Consider the following 14,668-nt stretch of genomic DNA (forward strand, 5'->3'; position numbering starts at 1 on the left):
AATAGAAATTCCAGTGCAACAGAAAATAGATGCCAGTAACTTCTTCCAATCATAAAATGCAAACGATGGCAACATTAATCTCAGCCAGGCTCCTACAACCGCTCAGCTACCACAGGCATGGGAAACAGCCCAGCCACAACAGCACAGTGGGTGGGGGTACTGGGGAGAGGAGGGGGTGGCTGACATCTCTGCTTCATTCAACAGTCAAACCAGCATGCTGCCTTGCAGTCTATCGTATTTCCCTCAATCAGGAAGGTGGTTTGAATGTTTTATTTCAAGAGTTGGCTGTTTGCTTTCAAGTAGCAGCAGAACCAGCTGTTAGCAAGTGTTTGGAAAACAATAAACCATTACTTTCAAATCCAAGGGGATGTTACCTGGACCTGCTGCCTGAGAAAGAGCTGTGTCTTGAAGAGCGACTAGAGTAAGAGCTGTAAGAAGATGATCTGGAACGAGATCGCGAGGAACCTGAACCAGAATAGGTGGATGAACGAGAAGAGGACCTGAAAGAAAAATATGAAAATTCAGCACCTCTCAAGAAGTCCTCTGAGACCAAGGTCTTGTTTCCAGCACACTCTTCCCCAGTTCTCAAACACTGCTCCAAAAATTACCTGCCGTCTTCTCAGTGGTCTGCGAGGACTACAGCCTCTCCTCAGTCCCCCTTTTTCTTTTAGAGAGGATCCCATTGTTGCTACTCCCTTAGTGCACTTGAACAGGCCTCTGCTCCTTTAGCTAATGGCTTTCCATCCCTTTTTGAGAACTCCTTCCATACAATTTAATGCCTTTTCAGCAGACAATCTCCTGATAGGTTGAGTCACACAGGTATGAGAAAACAGAAAAATCTCAGGTGCAGTGATCCCAGCAAGAGAAGCTATCTGCTTCGGGAGGGCTTTGGTTTTTAGATCCATATCTTCAATTCAGTGTGTTCCTCATTCCTCTCTGATACTTTTCCCCCTCTTTTAAGGAGCTTCAAAAGTTCAAGCGTTTAAAGAACATTGATCCAGCTTACACCTCAACTCTCCCAGGTTCAGGGCATCTGTTGGTTTCTGAGCTCCACTGCAGACCTCTAGGGCTCTGTCAAGCCTCCACAACCCCAGTTTTTCCCCAGTAGCATCAGCATGCTTTTCCTGAAGTGGGCTCACCTCATCCCTCCAGCACTCCTGGAGCAAAGAGGCTCCAATTCCTACATCTTCCACCTCCTTCTGCTCCAATTAAGGTCAGTTTTCATCTAGATGAGCTACTAATCATCTGGACTGCTTCCAAGTCTAATTTCCCTGAAGAGTGACTTTTCCATGGACTTTTCCTTTCTTAGTCTTCAACAGATCACATCACAGCACCCACAGTTATGTGCCCCCCCCCCCAAGTTTCCATCTCACTACCTATATGCCAGTGTCCATAGCTGTTACTGCGCAGCAAGTCTTTGACTGCTTTCCCAAACATCTCAACATCTTCCATTGACAAGAAAGAGTCACGTCACGTTCCTTGACACACTAACAAGTCTCAGATGTGACACGTCCACTCACCTTGAAGAGCCAGAAGCAGACGCTGAAGAAGCAGAGGTTTTTCGGCGCCTACGTGCTCGGCTGGGAGATACAGAGACACCGAGTTTCTTTTTGGGGGACTTGGATCGGCGCCAGGGGTCCTTCCATTCATCTGCTCTCTTCGACTGAGTGGTGGTAATTGTGCTTGCCTCCTTCTCCTTCTTTGGTGGCTCAGGCTGACGGCTGGAAAACAAAGAGAAGTTAAGTAGCTGGGACTTTTTTATATAGTAAGGCTAATAGAATCAGGAAAAGATCTCAGAAACTCATCCTTCATACCAGTACAAGCTCTTAACCTCCACTGCGGGATATTGAGCACCACTTTGGGGTGATGAAGGGTTAAGAACAGCTATCATTTTGTACATCAGTGACTGTGAGCCTTTCAAAGCAGCAGTACCTGCAAGTTTTGTGAGCTACTTTGTCGCACTAACCAAGCAGTGAGCGCTAGCCAAGTTCAGCTTCGGCTCTTGGCCTCCAAGGATCGGAAACAAGTACACACAAGAGGGAAGGGAGGGGGAAAGCTGGTTCTTCCCATGCCTATGCTGAGTAGCTAGAGCTGGAGCAACCCATACCTGGTAGGCAGAGACCCCAGTGCAGTAAGAATACTGAACAGAACTGGACTAAGGACAGACTTTGAGCATGCATCTGAAAAGCCTTCCCAACACAGCAAACTGCTGGAAACAACCATTAGGCACCAAAGAAGAGATTCAGCCTGAATTACTCTCCTACAGTTCCCTTATCAGAACATCACGTGGGACTATGTCACAAACCTTATCACAGCCAAGACACATTGACCTGTTTTTACCCTTACAAAGGGGACGGTTACCTCATCAGCTGAGCATAAAGCCGTTCATAATGGCTGTTTTGTCACCATATTATTCTCTAGGTGCTTATAAACACGTGCTCTCTTATTGTTGGTAACCATGAAGATGTGACCAGTCAGACTGGATCCCTCCATCTCCTCCACTCCCTTTCAAGGGCTCTAGTTGTGTTTCCCCTTTTTCTTTGGGCTTCCCTTCTCCTCCACAACCCTCTGAAAATAATTCACTGCTAACTTCTCAGCATCTGCACCCAATAGTTCTTTAAGGACTCCAGGCTGAGTTTCTTCAGGCCTAGGCTTTATTACCTCTCTTATCTATGGGTGATTTAACTTGGGATTTTTCATCATCCTTACTCTAACCTGCACACAACTGTTGAATTACTACCCGCTTATAACCTTCTCCCTTGGGTTTTAGAAAAAGTTTGTGCTTGCTTAAAGGTTTATGAGGTCTGCTGCACTCATCAAATTACCAGCACAATGGTGTGTTTATTCCTTTTCTGAAAATAATGAACGCTCTGGATCTGAGGATTTGGGGGAGGAAAGGCACCTTCCATTGCTGGGTTCAGCCAGTACCACCCCATTAGTCACACCACTGAAGCAACCACTCCCCACACAACTTCCTCTACCTTTTGAGATAAAAAAAGCAACCTCTAAGTTTTCTAATAATTCTATGGACTGCATTTCTTGCCACAACACTTTTTCAGCAGACAACAGGATAATTAAAGCTCTTCATTTGCAGCCTGTTCTGCCCTTTGAAGGCTTCACTAGTCACTAAGAAGTCTCATCTTCTCCTTGCTTGGCAGTATATTAAAACAGTTTCAACACAGTTAAAACTCTCACCTCTTCCCCAACTCCAGAACGTGTATATGCTGGCTTTAAAGTCCAGTGCAGTACCCTAATCCTTCTCTATCTTTGCTGATATAACTACAGCAATTTTACAGTTTGTCCCACATCTGTCCCAGTTGTCAAGGTTTAGGCTGGGCTGGCCAGTAAAAGGATGACAGATGTTTCCTATTAACCCCTTGAGAGAGTAAGGGAGAGAGACTTATGGGTTGAAAAAAACCCCTAAAACAGCTTGAATGAAATATTAACAATAAAAAGAAAATGTAATAATATTAATAAGAAAATAATAAAATATATACAAAACCAGTATCAAGTTCTGAGGATGATGACCACATCACCTGCCAGCACTGGGACTGGACTCAGACGGATCTGGATTCAGGAACACATGGATCAGGATCAAAGGCAGAAGAATGGACAGAGTCCTCCTCGGACACCAGCCATTGAAGAGGCTTACCCCTTTGATCCCTCAGCTTTTATCCCAAGCATGATGCAGATGGGATGAAATATCCTGTTGGCCAGTTTTCGGTCACCCGTAGGTGTGATCCCTCTACACTCTTCCACTTCCGACCCTCCAACAGGGCAAATAACAAAGTGAGCTGACCTTGGTTGTTATAGGAATAAGTATAAGCAAGAGCCTCTCTGCATACCATTCCTTGGCATTAACTATAAACATCAGGCTTTATCACTGCTGGAAGCAAATGCTCTCTGAAAAACTTACCTTTACTTTTCACTTAAGTCTCTTCTAACTGACTGTACTCTCCAAAATTAAAATTACTGAAAAGAAAATTGGTTTTGTTCTGTCTCAAACCAGGACACTGGTACACACAGAATTTTATGGGAGGAGAAACTCTTCTTTCACAGTCACCTCTCCCACAAATCTCATTCCAGCTTCAGAAGGGGACACTTGCGTATTAGCATGCAAAATTGCTGACTGCCTAGTAACAGAGTCCCAAACAGGGTTATGGCTCAGCATTATTCACGAGCATCTTCATTTAGCATCATCACCCTTTTCAGTGCTGCTCTAACGTACGCTACCTAACACAGCACTTGTTATTTGCAGTGGGTTGGTCTAATTTTCCATATTATAGCCACAACTGTATCTGAGGAAGACCATGACTCTGAGTATGGGGCTGAGATAAACCAGACCTATTATTTATACTCTGATAACACTAAATAGTCATAGTGAGGGTCAAGCTCTCGTTCCAGCATACATAGTACAAACTCATTTTGAAGCCATCTTGACCTCTGGAGTGTCTTCAAAGCCACTAAGTGGAAAGCAGGAAGAAAAAGAAGGTTGGGAACAGGCTACACACCTTGCATCAAGCAGAAGGGAGGAGAATACCATGCGAGGATGCTCATGAATAACACTAGGCTATGTTCTGCTCTGATGTCCCTTCCCAAGGGACCACAGTCTGCGTGCTCTGGGAGACTCAAGGGGAATATTCTGCTGGTGCAGGTGGGTCTCAAGACCTGGATAAACCCCGCTGAGAAGCTTTTCACTCCAAGGTGACAAATGTGAAAGTCAACAACTCATGAATGACCTTGTACCTCTTCTGCTCAACTCTCTCCTGCAATAGTTTTTAGAGAGGAAAGCCTCCTACAGAACTTACTCTGTCTCTCAAAAACACAACTTGCTCACATTCACGCCCAACAGCAGCATATCCTGGGAGCTGGACCTCAGTTCCAATCCCACGTGGGAGCAACTTAAGCTGAACTCCACAACTTGGGCGCTAGCTTGGAGCAAAGATGACTATGAAAGCAAATCTCACTACTTGCACCTATTACCTGGTTTGATGCAATTCTCTCTTGATGAAGTCACTTTCTGGAGGAAAGGTTTTTTCCCCAGGAAAACCACAACAGAAAGCCTCATTTCTGGATATGCTTTGGCTTTTTGACTCAGCAGTAATGCGTTACTATACCATAGCCAAGAAAGAAAAATGATGCTCATGTCAGGACATTTTCAAAGTCTTTCCTCAAGAGTTACCTGCGTGCCCAACATGTAGCATCACCAAATAAACTTGTTTAACCTAATAGGAGAGACTGGTATCTGATGCCACTTGGCTTGTCTCCTCCAGTGGAATTCAGGAGTCAGAATTGAAAGTAAGCCTGAGAAACTGCCAAGATCCTCACCGTCCGCCTTAGCCGCCTCCTTCTCAGGATCAAATACATCGCTCAACCCACCCAGCACTGCAGCGGGAGCAGCCATTGTGTTCGGCATAGCTCTGGGCAGCCTTCCTGCCTCATCTGGGCTGGGAGCCACAGGCTGTGGATGCCTCTTCTCAGCGGGCTTTCCTCTGCGAGCCTTACGGCTTCCTCCACTTTCATCCTAGCAACTGCACGGTATCAGTAGGCAGGAGTAAATGTGATTGAAACAGCGACTGTTTCATGGGTTGCTGGCCTCTAATCATCTCTTCAGTGAAACTCGTACAGGCTGTAATTGAGATGTTAAGTCTTTCTCCTCACTTTCACTCTTACAACTGGGTAATTTTTCCCTTCCTGTCTTGTGCTGGAACTGGCGCCTGTTGGAGCTCTGCGTGTGCCGATTCAACTCCTTAATTCAATAGGGAGAGGAAAAGAAAAAAAAAAAAAAAAAAAAAGTAGTTTTCTGCTGGGTCAGCGAGTCCAACGAGCCCGTGGCAGGGTTTGGACAACTGCGGGAGCTGATCTGTGGCAAAGAGAGGAGGGAAGGAGAGAAGCCTGGGCTGCTTTGGGGTTGTTAAACCATGAAACCAGCTCACAGTATGTTACACGAGTTCATCCTCAGCCCAGCAGTTACCCAGGCTGCTGCCGTCCACGCTGCAGGCAAACCTAACGAATGCACTTCGGCACAGAGAGTGCCTGGCAAAAAAGTCATGCACCTCCAAAAGCACACGAGTGAATCCCCGTCTCCTTTTTCACCAAATTCCAATTTTTAGGAAATATTTCAAATATTTGAGAATGAACTCCCTGATGAGGAAAGCCTATGCCACAAGGTTTTTAAAAAAACCAAACTACATAAGGACTAAAAGAGACTGACAACACAGACTGATCAAAAGCAGCTTGATTTCCTCCCAGAGCCCCGAGGAGCAGCATCCTGCGTCACCAGGGCACAAGCAAGGTCTGCAGAGCGTAGCTATTTCCGAAGCCCATTTTAACCTTAAAATAACTAAATGCTTTATTTTCCAGAACGAACACGTTAATGCATATTTGGCTGGAATTTAATTACAGCAATCAAGCGGAGAACTGAAGCTGAACGTGGCTTTGGCAATGAGAGGAGGAACAAAGGCAGATCCAGCTGGCAAGGCAAACCACGGCGTAGGTCAGCCAGCTCCCAACCGCACGCGCTCCGGCTCCCAAATAAACCCCGTTTGAAGCACGTCACTGAATTCAACAAGAACTTGGAGGGGGAAAAAGCAGAGTCACACGGCTCAAGTTTTCCTCCTCATGTATTATGCAAATGATGCTGAAGCATTTCTAATCTTAGAGGGGAAAATAAGCTCGCTGGGGAAAGTGCTTCCTTCCTTCCCCTTCCCTGTGGGACACGGCTCCCACAGGTAACGCAAACCTTATCACCCACGGTCACCGGTGACGTCAGCCTGGCTCCAGGGCTGCTGTTTAGGCCGGCAGTTACACCTCAGTTTTCTGAAAGAGGAAAGTCCACCGACGATTTAAAAGCTTTTTCATTTCTTGCAGGAAAGCAAGCGTTGCATCAGCAGCGCCGGCGCGAGTTTTCCTTCAGTGTCAGTGGAATTTTCCAGAGGAAGCGGACTCGAGGAACGATTGGAGCCATGTGCCAAGGCACTTGGTGAAGGGACCTGCAACTGCTGCAAAATGAACTCCAGCAGTGTGCATGCATCACACCGGAAGATTTTTCCTTGTGTCAGCACAATAAAGTCACTCGTGTGGCTGTAGAGAGACAACAGCTCCCGAAAGCCACGTGCAGTTACAACGGGAAATGCTGAACCTTGGAGCCAGTGCGCTAATTGATCTTGGTGAAATATTAGCAAAGGATATGCCTTCCTCAAGACGTTCTGATCTAAAGCAGAGTTATCAGTTGCTTAAGAAAAAATAAAAAAAAATTCTTCAAAGCCTGACGGGGAGAGGCTTTGAAATTAAATAGTGGAGATACAATCTGAACCTACAGTATGAAATCATCACAGCAGGTAGATAAACATATCTGAGATGTGATCTACCCTAAGGGCTGAGCATTTGACGCCTTGAGAGCCTCCTCTAAATGAGAGGAACCAGCGTGTAGCGATTCTGCCCCAGTCTTTGCAATGTTTTAATAAAATCCAGTGTGGGAGATCTCTCCAGTAATTCCATCTCTGAAATGCCAAAGAAAAACACATTCCTTGAGATCCACATCTGAGTCACTTGATGCTCCTTCTTCATCTTGATTTATGGTTACGAAACCCTTCTCCTTTTACTGTGGAAGCAGAGGCAGAACCTCAAGAACCATGAAGACTAATGAAAACTCCAGTCAACAGAAATGCTTTGTGGAGAACTTTGAAAAGTTTTGCTGATTTGGTTCGCGGAGAGGTTTTATTATCGCTAACTTCCCAAACGAGCTGGGAATAAAATTGAAAGCAAAGCTGTCTAACCAGGTTCCATTGCTCCAGCTGGAAGCCGCACCACAAAAAAATGGGGATGTAAACAAGTTACTCTAATGTTTATCACCACAGTGTACAGTACAGGGTGCTCGACTATGAGTCTGAAGAACTACATAGGGGCATGGGGCACGTTCCATACATGGAGAGAAGGGAAATCCTCTTCTGAGTGGTGCCGCACCACGTAGCGCTGAATGCAGCATGGCCCTGTGCGGGAGGAAGAGAGTCTGGCTCCAGCCAGGCTTCAGCCAGGGAAACCCAACAGCCCGGGGCCATTTGCTTCTCTTAACTCACTGCACTCCAAGAAGCCGCCCAGGGAAGGTGCAGACACCTGGAGCGCAAATCTGTGCCTCCTGACAGAGGCTGCTTTTCCTCCTCAGTAATTTTTCATGGATATTAAGGCTAATTCAGAATGCTCCAGGGTCTTACCAATGCCTGACTTGAAACAGGGAAGTGCGCACCGTTGTCTGTCCTGCCTGCTCTTCCTCCTCTGGCAGGACAAACAGGAACAAATACAGGATTTCTTATGAGAAACAGCCGACACTTCCACAAGGAAAACTAAGAGAAGATAAAATCCACCAGCCTACCCTGCCATCTTTATACATCAGAATGAGGTGCTATTACTAAACCCACCAAAACATCTAGCTGTATTTGAGCAACAGCTGCTTTCATACAGAGCCCAGACACTCAAAAAATAGGGAGCAGATCCAGCTGGTGACATGGGGAGACCACCCGAAGCTCTAGGGAAAGACGACGACGACGACCCAGGAACACTTAGAATTACAGATTCTTCTGAAAAACGAGTTCAGTCGGTTTGTGATCGCACACACACACACACAATCATGAATCACTCCATTTGCATTCCCTTACTTTTGCCACTCCTTTATCTAATCAGCCTCATTCCAACACTTTCTAACTTGCAAGCCCTGGGTAACCTGCATTCATTGATTTTACACTCCAGGTTATCCTGTTCATTAAGTGTGCTCACCCCAAAGATTAACAACGACCTATTACAAAGACAACTTGAACTAGCTTGAAAAAATAATGCAAGGGTGAGCTCTGCCAAAAGAACACATAACCTTTTGTCCCAGGGTCTGCAGCATTATATAGCATCATATCGAGGGCTACTGCCACCTCAACAGAAGCTAGAAAGAAGCACAACACTCCTTGCTAGAAGGGTTTTACAAAGGATTTATGATTTGCTACAGAATAGCTGCCCTTTCTGACATTGCTTTAAATTTTACAATGTCCCTACTTGCAGGTGTTATTTTTATTTTTTAATGGCTGCATAAGTGCACTCCATCGATAATCTCTAGCCGCCCAGCTGAAGAAAACTTCCTTCCAAAAAAACTGTTGTCTGTGCGATAATCACAGGATGGTTCACTGGGACACTGCTCCTTCCTGGCAGCTTTGGAGCTGCTGTCACCGCCTGTCTAGACTTTGGGACATCTCTGAGGACAACAGACTCCTCCCTCACCCCACTTGGGACCAGAGTCCCACGGATTTTTAGAGTCCTTATAATGGGCTGAGACCAAACTTATCTCCATGGAAATAGCTTTAAGGTCAAACTTCAGGACAAACTTCCTCACGAACTGGAGACGACAAGTTTCTCACCCGAAGGTTCATTTTGCCACGCTGCACAGCATCCCCCCCAGAGGAAACCCAGCACCTCTCAGAGGTGGGAAAGAAACCAAAGCCCATCCCACGGACCTGCAGCATGGGATTGTTTCGTCTTCTTCCTCCCTGCTGGGTGGGCAACCACCTAAGTGCTACCCTAGCCAACAGGGCAACGATACTGAGGCTGCTGCTCTTGCCAGCGGGTCCAGTTCCTCAATGTCCTTCAGTGCTTTGGAAATTCAACCGCTAACAACAGGTCACACAACACTAACTGCATTGCTTAACACGCTCCTGAAACAATCAGATTCGCTCAGATGATGGCTAGATAACGACCCATGCAACAATGGAAGGATTAAAGCAAATTACTATTTCTGTGTGTAGGGCCTTCGCTCATAGCTAAAGGCCAGCAGCGCTGTGGCTGCATCCAGCACCCGGGTAAGAACATCTCGTACTGCTCCAAGTTTCTTCAAATAACATATTTCATGCCACTTCTTTATCCCTGAAATGCTTTGCACAACAGTGAGCTACACGGGCAAGACGGAGATATACAGCAGAAATTTTGCACTCAGCAAAATCATTCACAGCCTGAGGCGTCAGAACTTGTTCTGGAGATGGGGAGCATGAGGACAGACAGCCAAGTTATCCCTTTAATTGATCATAAAGTGTCCTGGCTTGTTTAAGGGTTCAATGCCTGAGGAGGGAGGAGAAGGAGGGGGAGGAACAACTTTACAAGCACTGCAATCTCAGATTATAAATTTCTTGGAGTGCTCGTCTTAAACTTGGAGGAAAAAACCCCAAAGCATAAAGCAGCAATTGCACACTCCTCCAGAAAAAGTCCAATCTGCATGTGACAGTCCTACTTGGAGCATCAACACTGCAGCCTCTTCTTTTAAAAGGTTCAAGGAGAAACATTTACCACTGAGTCCATTAGGGTTTACAATCTTCATTTGTTGTTAAATTCTAATCCTCCTCATCTGTAGCAAGCAGTGATGCCAGGAAGTCCCCTGGCTTCTCTTTTATTAGCCTTAACTACTTTGCTGTTGCTTAGAGATCAGATTAAACCTTCCTGCTTTCAATATAATGGAAAGGGAATTTGTTTTTGTGTTCCCAGCTATTTGCTTTTCGAGTTTTCTTTCATCCCTTTTGATTCCACATTCTATATGTCAGTTTGTTCCTTCCTCCAGCCCGTACTTGAGGGAGCTCCTACGCTGATGGACAGACCGGCATCTACCTGTAATTACAGACATCCTCAGCTCTGCCTTTGGCAAAGCTCCTCGCAGGTTACACAACCCCTGTGAAGCAGTTTTCCAATCTCTCCAGCTCACTACTGAGGAAAGAGCAGGGCCGCGTGGGCTCCAGCTGGAAGCGGCTCTGCCTTTGGTGCAGGAATGCTAACGGGCAACTGCCTGCAGCCCGGCGCGAGCCAGCCCCTGTCACCACATCATGCCTGGAAAGGCCGGACTTGCCAAAAACTGGGACCTAGCGATTAGGGAAAGCCCGGAATCTATAAATAGACCTGCAGGTGAGCGCTACGCCACCATCGTGCATCCCGCCGCCCAGGAAGTGCAACGCAATTACGAGCATTTTACACATTAAACAAACTCGGGAGCTGTTTAATCCCAAGGTGCCAACCCTGACTCTCCGCAGCGCGGCACGAAGGTATTTGGAGAAAAGGTGAGACGGCTCAAACTGCCACGAGGAAGTTTGGAGCCTGTCAAAAAGTGTTATGTGGGACAAAACGGCACTGCCCAGAGCCAAGTCACACCATAAGTGTGACGGAGGCCTCTGGGGAATGCAGTGCGGGGAAACGCAAACTGCTGGATGAGGGATGTCTTCTCCAAGGGAAAAGAAGCTGAATTAAGCTTTCACTTTTTTAAAAGGTTTTTTCTGCAGTTTTATTTTCTCTGCCAACATCCATACACCTGTAAATGCTGTAGTAAGAGTGTTCATGTTGACACAGACCGTGGGAACTGAAGTCCCATTAAGAGTACTTGGAGAGCTGCCCTCAACAACGTAGGGCTTTCGGGTTTACTGGTAAGTATTCCCATTAATTCCACTCTCCTCTAAGACGAGATACCGCGTGTAGGTGCTGACCTAAGATATTTTAATTTTTTGAGAGCTCAGAACTAGCTCCCTATTCAACACAAAAATTACAAACACTTCTTGCCAGTAGCTTTTAAAGTCCCGCACAAATGAAGCCAAAAGCAAGCCCTGCTCGCTGTCCCTCCCTCCGGCTCTGCCTGTCCCTACAGTCATCGGTGCTGGTGTTACAGGACAAAGCTCAGGACACTTCCAACAGTAGATTCTCTGTGATCTACGTCGAGAAAGACCGTTTTGGAGACCCAAAAGGCACCCAACAGCTCCCTTAAGCAGTGCTTAAGCCAGAGAGGGGGCACGGGAGGGAAGCAGGGAACCTGTATCCACAAAGTATATAACATCACGGACACTGTAAATCCCATCTCTTGGCTCACATGGATGGTTACAGAGGGCAAGATGGATCTAAGATTGGTGAACACGGCCACTGCTCCTGCCCAGCAAACCTTGGGCAGCACTAACAGGGAAAGCTCGCCCACAAAGCCCTGCCCCATGACCCATCATGAGCATCAGGGGAAGGAGCAGCCTCAGCTTTGCACACAGTGATCCCGGTCACGGTGACTGTTAGTGACTAACAACAACCTGAGCTGCCAATCAGCTGACATCACTTTCATCGTTGTCATCATCATCACATGGCTCTGGACAGCAAGATCTCTTCCACCACTAACCCAATGAGAGCACAAACCAGCAGCAAATGTGGTAATTAAGGTGCACAAATTATGGTTTTACATAAAGATTAGAATTAAATGTAGCATATAATTAGAAGTATTCCTGTAACCACTCTGACATTGCTATTGCGCTAAAGCACTCACAAGACACCTTCAAACTGTTCCGAATCTGTGAATTCCTCTTGGAAAAAAGGGTCATCATCAAAAATCAGCTCTCCTTCTAGTAATGCGAGTAAGAATTCTGGGTCAGATTCAAGAACAAACCCTGCTCCCACCTGAAACCACACAATTTCATATGGCATCTCCTTCCAGGCCTTCTTAGCCCTGTTCTTTGTTAAAATACACTCCTCTTCATGCACACAATGTTTCACACCTTCCTCTGGTGCTCGAGAAATGACACAGACATCAGGCAGAAGGAGAAGCTCCAATACATCTTGGGAAACGGCTTCCCTGCACCCCTCTTCACCCCAAGAGGCACATACGCATGCTTGAACACAAGTGTAGAGGAACACATGTTCCTCTACGTGCTCTTGGAAGACTCCATCTGCCACTAGTTTCCAAGACACCGACATTGGAAATCAGCTTTCCTGCAGATGTCCTTCAGCAGGAAATTTGATAACTTTTCCCCGATTCTGAACTGAAAAATGTTGTGACATTAGAACTTCCCATAAGACAAGTGCTACAGTCAGTTGTGGTATTTATACAAATACATCTAATACACAGTACACTGGTAAGCCACGGTACTTAAGTAATTGACAGAGAAACAAAATAGGATTCACTTTGGAAATTCCTAGACTTTTAGTCTGTCTGATACAATTTTCTCTTTCACGCAGGTCAGAACCAGGATTTTCAGAAAAAAATGGAGAGGCAAAAAACCTGACTCCACACTGCAATTCCACTGTAACACCAAGCAGACACTCATTTCAAGGCATGCATTCCCTTTAGTTTTTCTGCCCTCTTTTTGGAGTTTTACTTAATAATTCTCCAGATACTTTTGCTATCCACAAACTCCCAAACGAGCCCTGGTTCTTGTCAAAGGACATTTGCCACGGCCTCAAAGGGAGCCACCACCACCTGCAGGACTGTCTCAGCACTGGGGACTCAGTCAGCCTGCCAAGACATAAGTCTAGCCTGAAGGGAGCAGGGACAAGCTGAACATCTTCATACCTACAGGACAGATGCTCTCCTCCTTTCAGAGCCAGGTTATGCACACTCACTTCTTACTGGTGCTTTAGCTCCACTTAGTGGCCAGCAAGGCTCACTTAAAGCGTTGCCTTTCTCTTGAAACTACCCCTTTCCTCAAGAGTTGCAGACAGTAGGGGTCTTCTCCACTGTGATCAGCATGAGCTACGTTCGTGATCCACAGATAAAACCACGTCAAATAATATGTCAAGTCTGAATTCCAGCAAACACTTACCTTGGTAACAGCGGGGACCGGGGCTTTGGTTTTTCTTTCTCCTTGTCACGTTCCCTGTCCCTGTCCCGGTCTCGGTCCCTGTCCCGGTCCCTGTGCTGCCTGTCTTTTTCATCTCTCTTCACTCGTTCTCTCTCACGTTCCCACTCTTCTTTCCGCCGCTGGCGCTCCTTGTCACGCTCCCGTTCCCTTTCTCGTTCTCGCTCCCGCTGGCGCCGCTCTCGCTCCCGCTCTCGCTCCCTCTCGCGTTCCCTTTCTCGTTGTCTGTTCTCTCTTTCCCTTTCCCGCTCTCGCTCTCTTTCCTTTAAAAAGAAAAGAGAAATCATCATGATGCTGTGGTAACATCTCCTAACAAAATGGGCAGCAAGGTTACAAAGTCTTGGACCGCAAGCAACTACATACACCCTCCCATGTTGGGGCAAAATAATCAGGAGCTTGCCGGCCATCGCTGTTTGCTGAGCAGGCAGAAAGCAGAGAGGAACAAAACACCGCATCATATTCATCACAGTTGTAATTTTCAAAGGCAACAGTCAAAGATTAATTTGGTTTGTTACGCTTATTAAATAAACGTATTGATGTTTACAAGTATTTACTTTCATTGCTAATCATGTTTATAACAAGCTAATTAACTTTACAAGCACCATGAAAGAAATTGATGGTGCACCATGTGCAATGATAGTGAGGACGGGCTCCTGCTTACGCACTGCTTCTGTAGAACAGCAAGGTCTTACAGCCCAAGGAAAGCCACTGTTTAAAGGATGAGATGAGTATCAGTGAAAAGGTCCCCACTGAGCAGGATTTATTATTTTTGCCACTAACCTCTAGGCACAACAGTTTGCATGAGAGCAGAACGAAGCAGAGGGAAGGGGTTCATAGCCTTATTTTCACTGGCCTCTCCGCCTTACAGCGGTGCACCAACAACTGACTGCATCTGGGATTTTAGCAACTAGTTGGCTGCTTCCCTCCTCTGACTCAAAGCCACTAACGTGCAACTCCACCAGTGGTGGACAGTCACGCTGGAGCCTCCATCTGTACACAAAGCACACCTGTCCAAATCTAATCCTTCCCATCTGTCCCAATAACTAACAAGC

At 46.2% G+C, this 14,668-nt stretch overlaps 1 protein-coding gene across 1 annotated transcript in view; it reads right to left on the reverse strand.

Moving 5' to 3' along the window:
- ZC3H18 (zinc finger CCCH-type containing 18) overlaps positions 1 to 14,668 on the reverse strand; it is a 48,825-nt gene that overhangs the window by 14,067 nt on the left and 20,090 nt on the right. The window contains exons 10-12 of the mRNA XM_074157871.1: positions 13,581 to 13,879; positions 1,521 to 1,721; positions 375 to 500 (exon numbers count right to left, since the gene is read on the reverse strand). Coding sequence (XP_074013972.1) covers positions 375 to 500; positions 1,521 to 1,721; positions 13,581 to 13,879 — 626 coding nt within the window. The remainder of the gene's footprint in view (positions 1 to 374; positions 501 to 1,520; positions 1,722 to 13,580; positions 13,880 to 14,668) is intronic.

Source organism: Numenius arquata, chromosome 13 (genome assembly GCF_964106895.1).
Source record: "Numenius arquata chromosome 13, bNumArq3.hap1.1, whole genome shotgun sequence".
Lineage (NCBI taxonomy): Eukaryota > Metazoa > Chordata > Aves > Charadriiformes > Scolopacidae > Numenius > Numenius arquata.